A 15,860-nucleotide genomic window follows, 5' to 3' on the forward strand; every position below is an offset into this window, starting at 1 on the left:
CCCCATCGCACACCCCAAGCGTTGTAGATAGAACATCCCATCAAACAAAAAGAAATTTCGAGTAAGGGTTTTCTCAAGCAAAAGCAGGAAAAAAATCTATAATCAGGACCCTTGTAGTGTGGATTGCCAATCAAGAGATGTCTCATTGAGGAAATTCCCTCCAGGTGTGGTATATTTGTGTATAGACTAACCACATCTATACTTGCTAACACGCATTCTTCAGGTAGTGCTGTACATTTCTGAAGATGGAGTAGAAGCTGTGTGGTGTCCATGAGTACAGATGGTTCGGCTTGAATTACCGGCTGTAAATAGAAATCGAGGTATCTGGAGATTGCATTATACAACGATCCACGTGCCGAAATTATCGGGCGTCCAGGGGGGGCAGATAAACTCTTATGCACTTTTGGCAACGTATAGAGAATTGGGGTAATAGGATGGTCCACCGTCAATGCTTTCAGAGTGGTTTTATCGATAACTTTCTTCTGATATGCATCTAGTAAAATAATATCGATCTTCTTAAATGGAATTGAGGGATTTCCCCCCAATTTCTCATAAACCGCCTGATCACTGAGTTGACGGTGAATTTCTTCCATATATTGATCACGGTCTTGCAGCACGATGGCCCCACCCTTGTCGGCCGCATGTATCACCACCTCTTTGTTCTCACTCAACGATCTCATGGCTTCAAATTCACCCTGTGTTAAATTAAAAGGGGACTTGTCCGATCTCTTGAACTCCATATTAACAGTGGATTCTAGCATTCTTGAATAGCTCTTAATTGACGCATTGTGTGTCTGTGGATCAAACTGAGAGACTGGTCTCAAGGGATGATCCGGGTTTTCCATCCCTGCAGTAGTTGGATTCTTTCCAAAATACTCTTTTAGTTTTAAATTGCGTTGGTGTTTCCAAGCATCCACTTTCCATTCAAAGGTATTAAATTTTGTCGTGGGTACATATGAAAGTCCTTTGTTCAACAACCTAGTTTCTTCCTCTGATAAAGAATAGGAAGATAAATTGATAATAAGTTCATTCTGGGGGATTAACGTTTTCCTCTTCCTTTCCCCTTGGCCGCCCCTCCTTGTTTGGGAGCGTATTCTTTTCCTCGCGCACCTCCTGTGCGTGTAGAGGTCCCTAAAAGGGGTTTGCTGCTTTGGGTGCTGGTTGAAGGTTCCTGTTCCCCTGTTGAGCTTTCCCCAGTGGACACCTCAGTATCTGTCAGAAAACGCCTCGAACTCCGTTTGTTGAAGAATTTCTTCCTTCTTAAAGGATAACGCCCTGTTGCCCAGGGGTAAACTGTTTGGTCTTCATAATCCTTATTAACTGTTACCAGTTTAGATTTCTTATATTTAATCAGTTCCTGTTTGTATGACTCAACCTTTTGATTCAGTTTTGTCATCCAATCCGTGTTCGGGTCACTTGTCAAAAGAGTATTGGAGGATCTTACCACTTCTGCTATCTTATTCTTAGTTTCATTCATGATTCTGGTTGATTCTTCTATCACCAATAACATCAGGTCAAAGGAGCATTTATTCAACACTGCCACCCAACGGCGACAGAACTCTGAATTCATCCTCCCAATAGTAGCAATATTTCTGATCCTGAATCCCCTAGGGATTTTCCGTTCCCTATAATAATCAGAGATTGTAACACTGTGCAGGTGATAATCAATCTCCTTTTTCTTTAGTTTGAGTAATGAGAAGTAGATATCTTCAGCAGCATCAACACCAGCAGCATTTTTAAAGGTGTCCTTTGTTAATACCATCTCTGCCTCAGAATCAGTGAAGCTTAAAAACTCCCCTGTAGGCAGAGTAATAGCTTGAAAACCTGGGATGTTTTTCAATCTGCTTTGGCATAATCCCTCCATGCTAGTGAACTATTCAGAGTAGCAGCAAGTCCTTATGTATAACAAAACACCGTGTTCACAAATAGATGTGTGAAAAAGAAGAACTTAGTGAATAATGAGAAAAGTACTGACACAAATCCATATCATATCTGAAAAATGGTTGCCATGTCCAATAAAAATCTGACAAGCAGAGATCTAATACACACAGTTCCAATATGACCGGCACTCCAAACAAATTGATTAAATACCTGGGTGCCCTCCCACGGTCCAAGCAGAGCAAATACAGAGAGAGAGAAACGGGCGGCACTCCACGGATTTTCAAAAAGAATTGAGACAGCTACACAAGCTTAATTGTCAACGTTTCAGGTGCTATTTAATCACACCTTTCGTCAGGATACAAACATAACATATAAAACATACCTTTTATAGATCCCAGTGCCCAGACCCATTGCTATCAAGCATGTGTTGACATGCACCTCAAGATTTGTAATCTACATCATCAAATGTCCCTGCGGACTAGCATATATTGGTAAAACTGTTTGTACATTCCGGGAGCGGGCTGCACAACACAGATCCGCTATCAGAATGGCCCTGGAGGGTAAAGCTACCGAACAGCCAGTAGCGCGTCACTTCAAGGAAGTAGGCCATAGTATGGCTACTTTGCGCTATAAGCTGGTGGATCATGTCCCCCCAATGTCGAGAGGAGGGGATCGGAATAAGAAACTATTGCAGTTGGAGGCACGGTGGATATATGACCTCAACATTGTTTCACCAATGGGCCTTAATGAGAATTTGTCTCTTTTATGCTTTCTATAAATGTTTCTGTTTTTCTCTAGTTGGCCTTAGTTGATTTAAATTATCAGTATTAATAAGCTCTAACAGATTGTGGTTGAATCAGTTTAAATTGGTGAACAAGGGGTTTACTGCATTGGTTTCATTAAGCTAATTGATTTAATTAATCTAAGTAATCCACTGAATAGTTTTGTGTATTATATGAAATTATTGTAGTTAGAGGCACGGTAGATATATGATCTTAATACTGTCTCACCTATAGGCCTTGAAGATATTTTGTCTCGTTTATGCTGTTTATAAATGCTTCTGCTTGTATCTAACTGGGTTTATATGATCTAAATTAGCAGCACCAATTAGCCACAACAAATTATAGTTGAAAGATGTCCGCATTGCACTGATGTTTCATTTTGTATGCGATTTGGTCCAGTTTTATGAACAAGGTGTTTACTGCATTATGCTTAGTAATCCATTTAATCTAAGTAATCCATTGGATTGTTGTGTGCACTATTTAGTAATAGATCTATGTCCCTTTATGATTCATGATGCTATACAGCAGCGGAGTCCGTGCACTGTTCGGTGCTTCTTTGTTATTGTTTGTTGGTTGCCCTGGTGATGGGTCCTGACTCTCCCGCCCGCCTATTGGTAGATGCGTTTTGACGCGCTTCCGGTGGGCGGGCTGGGGGTGGAAGGCACGGAGCACGGAGGCAACCAGGAGTGTTCTTGGTTGCCAGGGGAACAAATTCTCCTGTCGGGTGCGGACGGCCGGATGCTGTGACGGCACCCGTGACCGGAAGTGGGCGGTGTTGGTGATGTGGGTCTGGGCACTGGGATCTATATAAGGTATGTTTTAAATGTTATGTTTGTATCCTGACGAAAGGTGTGATTAAATAGCACCTGAAACGTTGACAATTAACCTTGTGTAGCTGTCTCAATTCTTTTAGCCCCCATCAGGGTACAGAATACAGGGATAGCAACGTGTGTGAGATACACGGAATAGGAACCACACAGCAGCTAAAGGCACACACAGTTACATGTACAATGCAGAAATTATTACAAACAATAAAACTGCACTGGACTAGCAATACTACGTAAAGCTATGTATGTATACAGATATAACAATGCACAGTAAATACTGGATGTATATCACAGAATACTTGTACTAAATATTCCTGTAGGTATGCACTTTTTCTTAACTGACACTGACAGTGTCTACGCCAGCGGCGCGGTCTGTCTCCGGAGACGGCGTCCAGATTGCGATTTCGGCGGGTCCCACCTGGGGGACCATCTTACCTCCTCGTGCGGCCACGCGATCTAGGAGAGCAGCAGTGGCATGTGTGCCTGATGAGACCGGTGCGCCTCCGCTGTAAGTACCCCGGCAACCAGGGCGCGGGAGTATACAGCGCCGCTGGGGGAGGTGAGGGAGCCTCAGCACGATATGTCAGCATGACATATAGCACCAAGTGCATATGCTGCGGCCTTTGAAGTCTTCTTTCTTGTCAGAAAAGCTCTTTTCAGGGCTGCGTTAGTTGCCTGCACTGTAGGCACCAATTTACAAACTGAGCTCCAGTGCATGGAGGCGGGGATATAGAGTAGGCGGTGCAGTGCATCCTGGGAACAGTCAAAGCTTTAGCCTGTTGGTGCCTCAGATCAAGATCCAACTCTACACCCCGATGTTATTCCCTGTGGAATACCAGTGCACTCCGCTGCAGAAATACTGGTTGCTTTTGCATGTAACCTTCAAATGGTAGACAGCTTTATTTTTACACTGCAATTTAGATTTCAGTTTGAACACACCCCACCCAAATATAACTCTCTCTGCACATGTTACATCTGCCCCACCTGCAGTGCAACATGATTTTGTCCAATTTGTGCTTTTTTGCTTTGCTAACAAACCTGAATCAGACCCAACAGACCAGTAACGCTAACAAAGAAACACTGTTACTAGAGAGGTACAGCTGCAAGTACAAGAAAGTCTGCATTCCTGGGCAGGCTGTCTGTGACCCCTGAGAGTCTGGAATACATGGATATAATGGGAAGGATTTTTAAAAATCCCCACTTATGCATCAGTAATGAGACACTGATGATAGTACATTATGTCCCGAAGCCACTCGGTGGGAGGATAGCAATATGGAGTCTAAAAGCAATATTTTTGTTATGGTCAATGCAGGTTTTTTTTTTTTTTTTTGGGTGTCATTTTGTATTTTGAACCATGTTAAAGTCAAATTAGTTGAAATGTGTACACCCGCGGGGTCGCTACGCGTTGGGCAAGATGCCTCGCTGCGATCAGCAAAGGTTACTATTCCCAATTGTAGTCCAGGTGGATGGTAAAGTATGAAATAACAGAAAAAAAATAAATAAAAAAAACTTGCATCTACTGTATGTGTGTTGACCATTTTCAAGTTATCCATCTGAACCTGTCGACCTTAAACACGTTTACCTTTTGACCATGTCGATCTTCTTTGTGTTTCATAACAATATTACAATAAACTTACAATGGGACAGAGCTTAGTGTGCACAGGAAACCTGTTTCCCCCACTGAACATTGGCATTAGAGAGGCAGTGACTGAGGTGAGAGGTACAGGATGGTTTAAAAACCAATGGAAAAAAAAATAAGATTTTACTTACCGATAAATCTATTTCTCGTAGTCCGTAGTGGATGCTGGGGACTCCGTCAGGACCATGGGGAATAGCGGCTCCGCAGGAGACAGGGCACAAAAATAAAGCTTTAGGATCAGGTGGTGTGCACTGGCTCCACCCCCTATGACCCTCCTCCAAGCCTCAGTTAGGATACTGTGCCCGGACGAGCGTACACAATAAGGAAGGATAATGAATCCCGGGTAAGACTCATACCAGCCACACCAATCACACCGTATAACTTGTGATCTGAACCCAGTTAACAGTATGACAAACGTAGGAGCCTCTGAACAGACGGCTCACAACAATAACAACCCGATTTTTTTGTAACAATAACTAAGTACAAGTATTGCAGACAATCCGCACTTGGGATGGGCGCCCCAGCATCCACTACGGACTACGAGAAATAGATTTATCAGTAAGTAAAATCTTATTTTCTCTGACGTCCTAAGTGGATGCTGGGGACTCCGTCAGGACCATGGGGATTATACCAAAGCTCCCAAACGGGCGGGAGAGTGCGGATGACTCTGCAGCACCGAATGAGAGAACTCCAGGTCCTCTTTAGCCAGGGTATCAAATTTGTAGAATTTTACAAACGTGTTCTCCCCCGACCACGTAGCTGCTCGGCAGAGTTGTAATGCCGAGACCCCCCGGGCAGCCGCCCAGGATGAGCCCACTTTCCTTGTGGAATGGGCCTTGACAGATTTTGGTTGTGGCAAGCCTGCCACAGAATGTGCAAGTTGAATTGTGCTACAAATCCAACGAGCAATCGTCTGCTTAGAAGCAGGAGCACCCAGCTTGTTGGGTGCATACAATATAAACAGCGAGTCAGACTTTCTGACTCCAGCCGTTCTTGAAATATATATTTTCAATGCCCGGACCACGTCCAACAACTTGGAATCCTCCAAATCGTTAGTAGCCGCAGGCACCACAATAGGCTGGTTCAGGTGAAACGCTGACACCACCTTAGGCAGAAAATGAGGACGCGTCCGCAGTTCTGCCCTGTCCGAATGGAAAATCAGATATGGGCTTTTATAGGATAAAGCCGCCAATTCTGACACTCTCCTGGCTGAAGCCAGGGCCAGTAGCATGGTTACTTTCCATGTAAGATATTTCAAATCCGCCGATTTGAGTGGCTCAAACCAATGGGATTTGAGAAAATCCAAAACTACATTAAGGTCCCACGGAGCCACTGGGGGCACAACCGGGGGCTGTATATGTAGTACTCCTTTTACAAAAGTCTGGACTTCAGGAACTGAAGCCAATTCTTTCTGGAAGAAAATCGACAGGGCCGAAATTTGAACCTTAATGGACCCCAATTTGAGGCCCATAGACAATCCTGTTTGCAGGAAATGTAGGAATCGACCCAATTGAAATTCCTCCGTGGGGGCCTTCCTGGCCTCACACCACGCAACATATTTTCTCCAAATGCGGTGATAATGTTGTGCAGTCACCTCCTTCCTGGCTTTTACCAGTGTAGGAATGACCTCTTCCGGAATGCCTTTTTCCCTTAGAATTCGGCGTTCAACCGCCACGCCGTCAAACGCAGCCGCGGTAAGTCTTGGAATAGACACGGTCCCTGCTGAAGCAGGTCCCGTCTTAGAGGTAGAGGCCACGGATCCTCCGTGAGCATCTCTTGAAGTTCCGGGTACCAAGTTCTTCTTGGCCAATCCGGAGCCACGAGTATCGTTCTTACTCCCCTTTGCCGTATAATTCTCAGTACTTTTGGTATGAGAGGCAGAGGAGGGAACACATACACTGACTGGAACACCCACGGTGTTACCAGAGCGTCCACAGCTATTGCCTGAGGGTCTCTTGACCTGGCGCAATACCTGTCCAGTTTTTTGTTGAGGCGGGACGCCATCATATCCACCTTTGGTTTTTCCCAACGGTTCACAATCATGTGGAAGACTTCTGGATGAAGTCCCCACTCTCCCGGGTGTAGATCGTGTCTGCTGAGGAAGTCTGCTTCCCAGTTGTCCACTCCCGGAATGAACACTGCTGACAGTGCTATCACATGATCTTCCGCCCAGCGAAGAATCCTTGCAGCTTCTGCCATTGCTGTCCTGCTTCTTGTGCCGCCCTGTCTGTTTACGTGGGCGACTGCCGTGATGTTGTCCGACTGGATCAACACCGGCTGACCCTGAAGCAGGGGTTTTGCCAGACTTCGAGCATTGTAAATCGCTCTTAGCTCCAGTATATTTATGTGAAAAGACATCTCCAGGCTTGACCATACTCCCTGGAAGTTTCTTCCCTGTGTGACCGCTCCCCAGCCTCTCAGACTGGCATCCGTGGTCACCAGGACCCAGTCCTGTATGCCGAATCTGCGGCCCTCTAACAGATGAGCACTCTGCCACCACCACAGAAGAGACACCCTTGTCCGTGGTGATAAGGTTATCCGCTGGTGCATCTGCAGATGCGATCCGGACCATTTGTCCAACAGATCCCACTGAAAAGTTCGTGCGTGGAATCTGCCGAATGGAATCGCTTCGTAAGAAGCCACCATCTTTCCCAGGACTCTTGTGCATTGATGCACAGACACTTTTCCTGGTTTTAGGAGGTTCCTGACAAGTTTGGATAACTCCTTGGCTTTCTCTTCCGGAAGAAACACCTTTTTCTGAACCGTGTCCAGAATCATTCCCAGGAACAGCAGACGTGTTGTCGGTGTCAACTGAGATTTTGGAAAATTCAGAATCCACCCGTGTTGTTGCAGCACTAATTGGGTTAGTGCTACTCCGTCCTCCAGCTGTTCTCTGGACCTTGCCCTTACCAGGAGATCGTCCAAGTAAGGGATAATTAATACGCCTCTTCTTCGAAGAAGAATCATCATTTCGGCCATTACCTTGGTAAAGACCCGAGGTGCCGTGGACAATCCAAACGGCAGCGTCTGAAACGGATGATGACAGTTTTGCACCACGAACCTGAGGTACCCTTGATGTGAAGGGCAAATTGGGACATGCAGGTAAGCATCCTTTATGTCCAGGGACACCATAAAGTCCCCTTCTTCCAGATTCGCTATCACTGCTCTGAGTGACTCCATCTTGAATTTGAATTTCTGTATGTACAGGTTCAAAGATTTCAGATTTAGAATAGGTCTTACCGAGCCGTCCGGCTTCGGTACCACAAATAGCGTGGAGTAATACCCTTTTCCTTGTTGTAGGAGGGGTACCTTGACTATCACCTGCTGAGAAAACAGCTTGTGAATGGCTTCCAATACCGTCGCCCTGTCTGAGGGAGACGTTGGCAAAGCAGACTTTAGGAACCGGCGAGGGGGAGACTTCTCGAATTCCAACCTGTAACCCTGAGATACTACCTGCAGGATCCAGGGGTCCACCTGTGAGCAAGCCCACTGTGCGCTGAAATTCTTGAGTCGACCCCCCACCGCTCCTGAGTCCGCTTGTAAAGCCCCAGCGTCATGCTGAGGGCTTTGCAGAACCCTGGGAGGGCTTCTGTTCCTGGGCAGGGGCTGCTTGCTGTCCTCTCTTACCCCTTCCTCTGCCCCGGGGCAGATATGACTGTCCTTTTGCCCGCTTGTTCTTATAGGACCGAAAGGACTGCGGCTGAAAAGACGGTGTCTTTTTCTGTTGGGAGGGGGTCTGAGGTAAAAAGGTGGATTTTCCGGCAGTTGCCGTGGCCACCAGATCCGATAGACCGACGCCAAATAATTCCTCCCCTTTATACGGCAATACTTCCATATGTCGTTTAGAATCCGCATCACCTGACCACTGTCGTGTCCATAAACTTCTTCTGGCAGATATGGACATCGCATTTACTCTCGATGCCAGAGTGCAAATATCCCTCTGAGCATCTCGCATATAAAGAAAAGCATCCTTTAATTGCTCTATAGTCAATAAAATACTGTCCCTATCCAGGGTATCAATATTTTCAGTCAGGGAATCCGACCAGACCACCCCAGCACTGCACATCCAGGCTGAGGCGATGGCTGGTCGCAGTATAACACCAGTATGTGTGTATATACTTTTTAGGGTAGTTTCCAGCCTCCTATCAGCTGGATCCTTGAGGGCGGCCGTATCAGGAGACGGTAACGCCACTTGTTTTGATAAGCGTGTGAGCGCCTTATCCACCCTAGGGGGTGTTTCCCAGCGCGCCCTAACCTCTGGCGGGAAAGGGTATAATGCCAATAACTTTTTTGAAATTAGCACTTTTCTATCTGGGTTAACCCACGCTTCATCACATACATCATTCAATTCCTCTGATTCAGGAAAAACTACAGGTAGTTTTTTCACCCCCCACATAATACCCCTTTTTGTGGTACTTGCAGTATCAGAGATATGCAAAGCCTCCTTCATTGCCGTGATCATATAACGTGTGGCCCTACTTGAAAATACGTTTGTTTCTTCACCGTCGACACTAGATTCAGTGTCCGTGTCTGGGTCTGTGTCGACCGACTGAGGTAAAGGGCGTTTTACAGCCCCTGACGGTGTCTGAGACGCCTGGGCAGGTACCAACTGGTTTTCCGGCCGTCTCATGTCGTCAACTGATTTTTGTAATGTGCTGACATTATCACGTAATTCCATAAACAAAGCCATCCATTCCGGTGTCGACTCCCTGGGGGGGTGACATCACCATTATCGGCAATTGCTCTGCCTCCACACCAACATCGTCCTCATACATGTCGACACACACGTACCGACACACAGCAGACACACAGGGAATGCTCTTATCGAAGACAGGACCCCACTAGCCCTTTGGGGAGACAGAGGGAGAGTTTGCCAGCACACACCCAAGCGCTATAATATATATGGGAACAACCTTATATAAGTGTTGTATCCTTATAGCAGCTTAAATATATAAAATATCGCCAAAAAAAGTGCCCCCCCTCTCTGTTTTACCCTGTTTCTGTAGTGCAGTGCAGGGGAGAGTCCTGGGAGCCTTCCTCACAGCGGAGCGGAGCAGGAAAATGGCGCTGTGTGCTGAGGAGAATAAGCCCCGCCCCCTATTCCGGCGGGCTTTTCTCCCGGAGTTTGAGATATCTGGCATGGGTTTAATACATCCATATAGCCTCAAGGGCTATATGTGATGTATTTTTTAGCCATAAAAGGTATTATACATTGCTGCCCAGGGCGCCCCCAGCAGCGCCCTGCACCCTCCGTGACCTATGGTGTGAAGTGTGTGACAACAATGGCGCACAGCTGCAGTGCTGTGCGCTACCTTCATGAAGACTGAAAAGCCTTCTGCCGCCGGTTTCTGGACCTTCAATCTTCAGCATCTGCAAGGGGGGTCGGCGGCGCGGCTCCTGGACGAACCCCAGGGTGAGACCTGTGTTCCGACTCCCTCTGGAGCTAATGGTGTCCAGTAGCCTAAGAAGCCAATCCATCCTGCACGCAGGTGAGTTGAACTTCTCTCCCCTAAGTCCCTCGATGCAGTGAGCCTGTTGCCAGCAGGACTCACTGAACATAAAAAACCTAAAAACTTTTTCTAAGCAGCTCCTTAAGAGAGCCACCTAGATTGCACCCTGCTCGGACGGGCACAAAAACCTGAGGCTTGGAGGAGGGTCATAGGGGGAGGAGCCAATGCACACCACCTGATCCTAAAGCTTTATTTTTGTGCCCTGTCTCCTGCGGAGCCGCTATTCCCCATGGTCCTGACGGAGTCCCCAGCATCCACTTAGGACGTCAGAGAAAACACAATATTAAAATTAAAAATAGGAATTTAAAGGGACCTAGCAAAATACTGTAGATGCCCACAAATATAGTACTATGGACTATGGGGGTGATTCAGACCTGATCGCTGCTGTGCGTTTTCGTACAGTGGTCGATCAGCGATCAACTGCGCATGCACCGCAATGCGCACGATCGTCGTAAAACAACAGGCATCGCCAGTCAGCGACAGGCTGGTGCGAAAACTCCAATTGCACAGCCATCTGCATGCGGATTGACAGGAAGAGGCCGTTTGTTGGTGGTAACTGACCGTTTTCTGGGAGTGTCAGGAAAAACGCAGGCCTTCCCCAGAGTTTTCAAGTAGGGTGTGTGACGTCAGCTCCGGCTCCGATCAGCCTGTTCTCATCACACTGTAGGAATAAGTCCTGGGCTGCGCACACACTGGAAAAATCATTCAATGGTAAGTGAGGTGCAAACGGATTTGCGGCTGTCCGGTGACTGAGGGATTTTTTAGCAGCTCGGCGCACACATGCGATCTCACACTTGCACGGCGAATATAGAGTCCTCTTGGGCGGCGACTATCTGATCGCAGGACAACAATTTTAGCAGCCCAGCGATCAGGTCTGACTCACCCCCTATATTATTGCGAGCCTCACAAATGGTGTCATACTTACTTCCAATGTTGTAATCTGGCTATCAGCACCCAATCACTCAGTTATGAGCACAACAATGCTGTCCTGGTTTACCATAGAAACCAGCACAGTAAACTGGGGATCTCTTTTTTGTCTTTTTCGCGTGTCAGTAATTAAACCCACAGAACCCTCAGAAAATAAATAGTAATCACAACGCATATGGATGAAGCCTCTATGGATACAGTACAATTTAGGGAATGAATAATTCAGCTTGAACTGTAGAACTTTCATGAGCAGGATCCTTGGGTGATACTCACCCTCGCCAGCTCTGTGCCTTATGGCCTCCCAATAAACAACAACTTGACGGTTGCCGATATGGATTGGATGGTAGCCTCTACATACCAAACAAAACTCAGTAACAAACCTTAAATCCCATATAGCTTGATTCATTTATCAGCTATTGCATCACTGAGTTATCTGCTGAACTAATTCCATGGCTCTATCACTAGAGAGACAGGGGTGATAAGTATTTCAAGGAGACATTAATACAATTACCGATGGTCTTGTATGAACATCCAGCATAGTCAGTTGAACATAGGTCTGAAGCGTTAACCCCCATCTTGAAGGATCCAGGTACATTAAACCCTGAACAAAGATAAAAACTCACAATAAATACAAACACTCATCATTTATTCTTGGAAAAAAAAGATACTTGTTTCTTTAAATAAAGGAGGGATACATTTGTGGGATTTTTTTCAAGTTTCAGAGTAACTCCCCAAGGAAAGTTAAAATAAAAAAAGGAAAGAATGCTTCCCCATTATACTACATTTGCGGGACTTGCCTTGGTCCCCAAAAAGAAAAGTAGTTATTAAGGTCTCAGCTGCAAATTGTGGGAAAAGGGAAATTTACAAGGTTTCGATACCTTGGACAGTCCCAGAGTTTTGATAAATTGTTTAAAACAGGTCGAGCATAAAGAAAAAAGTAGACTGAGGTACCGGAACTTTAGATCAACTGGACATCCTCTACAACAGGCGTGGCCAACCTGTGGCTGTTGAGCCGCATGAGGCTCTTTCTTTATTCAAATGTGGCTCCTTACACTCAGTCACCTGAGCACAACAGATCCTGGAAACTGGTGCACTCCAACCAGACACACAGCAGCACTACGGCAACTGAAAACTGGGGGAGCTAGATACTGGGCTGTAGTGACATATGAGGGTGGGCTGGAGTGACACAAGGGAGAGCTGGCTGGAGTGACACAGAAGGATCCTGGCAGGAGAGACATAATGGGGGAGCTGACTGGAGTCATACAGGAGGGTGCTGGCAGGAGTGACAAAGTGGGGAGATGGCTGGAGTGACAAAGGAGAATCCTGGCAGGAGAGACACAATGGGGAGCTGACTGGAGTGACACAGGAGGGTTCTGGCTGGAGTGACACATTGACACATGGGGCACTGGCTGGAGTGACACATGGAGGAGCTGAAGTGTATTATGTGAATATGGCTTTTTCAATATATTTTATGTGGATCTGGATTTTTAAGTTAATTTATGTGGAAGTGTCTTTTTCAGTGTATTTTATGTTGATTCTGGCTTTAAAATGTATTTTATGTGGATCTGGCATTTTCATTGTATTTTATACCATGGGGTGTGGCCTAGCAGGCACCAGGTCACACCACATTTTTGCAAACGCGCCTTCGGCTTGATGTCGGCTCTTTGACGTACCTAGCAAGATATTTTGGCTCTTTGTCTCTGACTGGTTGGCCACCCCTGCTCTACAAGGTCTTTGGAGCCCCGGCAACAAAGGGATGTATATTTGGCATCATAAAGTTACCTGGCATCCAACACTAATAACATAAAGGGCCTGGAACTCATTACCACCCACAGAAAACCTGCAGCTCAAAGTGAATATACTGTGACCGGTCAGTAAAACACACTAGCGGAAGCGGCACTAAACCGCTGTTGTTGAACTACAAACCCTTGAAAAGATCACTCATCAAGAACAGCTAGATACATGTTATCTAGAAATAGGTGTTCCCCTAAAAGAACCCATACTTGGGGTTAGGCATAGACTGCGGAAGGCGTAGGTTAGGGTTAGGATTAGGGTTAAAATACTTACAGGGGAGAAAGTTTGCAAAAGTTTAAAGGTGTTGCCCATAGCGAACAATGACATTTTAGCTTGCACTTTGTAGACTGTAACAGATAAATTCTAGTATATTCTGGGTGGCCTGACTGCTGAGGAGGGTGGCCGTGTTTCATCTCAGCTCCCACAAACACCACGGAGATTCACCCTAAAATACCCTCCCACCCATTGCCTGACTCTCCCAGGCACCCCTCAGTGGCTTAACCTGCCCTGCTGCCGACGTCTGGGGGGACCCGCGGAGTCGGGGAGCACTTTTAAGTGCTCCTGAGGACTGCGGCCTTCCCCCGGAGTGAAGCCGGGGCCTCGAGTTGGGAGACGGCCCGGACCGGCCGCTGGAGCCTCGCCGCGGACCGGCCCCTGGAGGGTCCGCCTCAACGCGCTGAAGCCCAGCTTGGATCCCCTGTGTCCTCCCTGGTGGAAGAGAGAAAAGACCACAACGTGCGGGTGAGTGCGCTCCGTGCACGGAGCTTCCCGCTAGCCGCCGCGCCCGCCGTCCTCCGTCCCTGCTCGGGCTGACGGACGCGCCTCACCTCCCCTGCTACTTACGTCCTCGGGTCGCAGAGAGCTGTGCGGTCGGCTGCTTGGGCTCCACAGGGGGCTGCGCTGGGCCGGGCTCTTCTTTCCCCGCTCTCCAGGCTGCAGCTTCAAGAGGCCCACTGACCCTCTAAACAGGGGACTATACTACACCCCTGGGCCGACGCACACTCCCAGGGACACGGGGGGGAATAACACACTGCTCCCCAGCCCTCTGGTGCACTATTTCCCAGGGGACCAGCTGGGGGTACGTAGCCTAGCACAGCCGGCTTCTGCGGGCACCCGGGATCGCTGGGGCCACCTGGGATCTGTGGAGCTAGGAAGTGCCCGGAGACCATCTCAGAGGGTGCTCTCAGCTGGCGCCGTGACCAGAGGACGCACGACGGGTCTGAAGCGGAGGGTTGGCGAGCTGCCACCAGAAGACACCAGGGGCTCCCCCTCGACGCCATACACCACGAACCAACCTCTGCCCTCCCCCGAGCCGGGACATCATTGCTGCTCCCTACCTCTGCACACCGGCCTACTAGGGGATTGCGGAGTAGCCACTAGCTCCTGTCACCACTCGCAGGTTGCTGGACACTCCGTCTGGCTTGGCCCTGCCCACGGTGACGCCGACTTTTGTCCCCGGCGGGACGTTACTCACATCTGACTCGCCCTGACGGTCTCGTTGCCTAGCCTGTTTTAAACAACCGGGACTCTCACTCCTCTACCCGCAAAGACGGAGGTACCCTGGATTAAAGGACCCCCTCCTACCTCTGACGCGGAGTCCCCACTACCGGCATTTCCACAACACAAACCTCCGGCACCATGACCACCTGACAACGAGGAACGTGGTCCCCCCCTGGGTGTTCCCCCCCCCCCCTTTTTTTTTTAGATTTCCAACCTCCCCTGCCGGATCATATTTCATAGTATACTACCCTATACTGTTCCGGTCCACATGCAGAAATCTTCGTCCAAGACTCCTAAACAAGGGGGTGCTGATATCTCTCAACACTTTACCAGGGGCACCAAGAACACTCAACATAGAGGTCCCCCCTCCCCTCCTAACGATTCTATGGAAAGCTCCGCCTCCCCGCCTTCTGCTCCGTCCACTAAGGATGATATCTTAGCTCTCCGCTCCCTTATTTCGGACTTTAAGGACTCCTTGGAGTCCAAATTGGACAAGGTGGTGGCCTCCATTAAGACGGACATCTCTTCCCTAGCTTCCAGGGCCTCGAAAATGGAATCCCGTCAGGACCATTTCCAGAAGGCTCTAAACGATACGGGTCGTGACTTGGACCACATTGTCTCAGAACTGGCAGAACTCCGCACTAAAAACGAGGATCTTGAGAACCGGGAACGCAGATCCAATCTGCGCATCCGCAACATCCCGGAATCCGTCAGTATGGACAACCTCGAACCCTATCTTCACGACCTCTTCTCCTTTCTGATTCCGGACCTGGGGGCTGTACAGCTTCCTCTAGAGAGGGCTCATCGTGCCCTTCGCCCTAAGCCTAGGGATGGAGAACCTCCTCGCGATGTGGTCCTTCGCTTCCTCAAGTTTAAGGATAAAGAAAGGGTCCTCAACTCCACCCGTGGAAAGCCTTATGTACTCTACAATTCTTCTAAACTACAGCTCTTCCAAGATCTGGCCCCTCTGACCTTAGCTAAACGAAGAGAACTCCGTGAT

The 15,860-nt window shown here is 47.9% G+C and overlaps 1 protein-coding gene across 1 annotated transcript in view; it reads right to left on the reverse strand.

Annotated features, from left to right (window-relative positions):
* The window catches only part of TK2 (thymidine kinase 2), a 138,782-nt gene that overhangs the window by 85,453 nt on the left and 37,469 nt on the right, over window positions 1-15,860 (reverse strand). Inside the window, exon 5 of the mRNA XM_063945406.1 lies at window positions 12,078-12,167. Within this exon, the coding sequence (XP_063801476.1) occupies window positions 12,078-12,167 (90 nt within the window). The remainder of the gene's footprint in view (window positions 1-12,077; window positions 12,168-15,860) is intronic.

This window comes from Pseudophryne corroboree, chromosome 11 (assembly GCF_028390025.1).
Source record: "Pseudophryne corroboree isolate aPseCor3 chromosome 11, aPseCor3.hap2, whole genome shotgun sequence".
In the NCBI taxonomy this organism is placed as follows: domain Eukaryota; kingdom Metazoa; phylum Chordata; class Amphibia; order Anura; family Myobatrachidae; genus Pseudophryne; species Pseudophryne corroboree.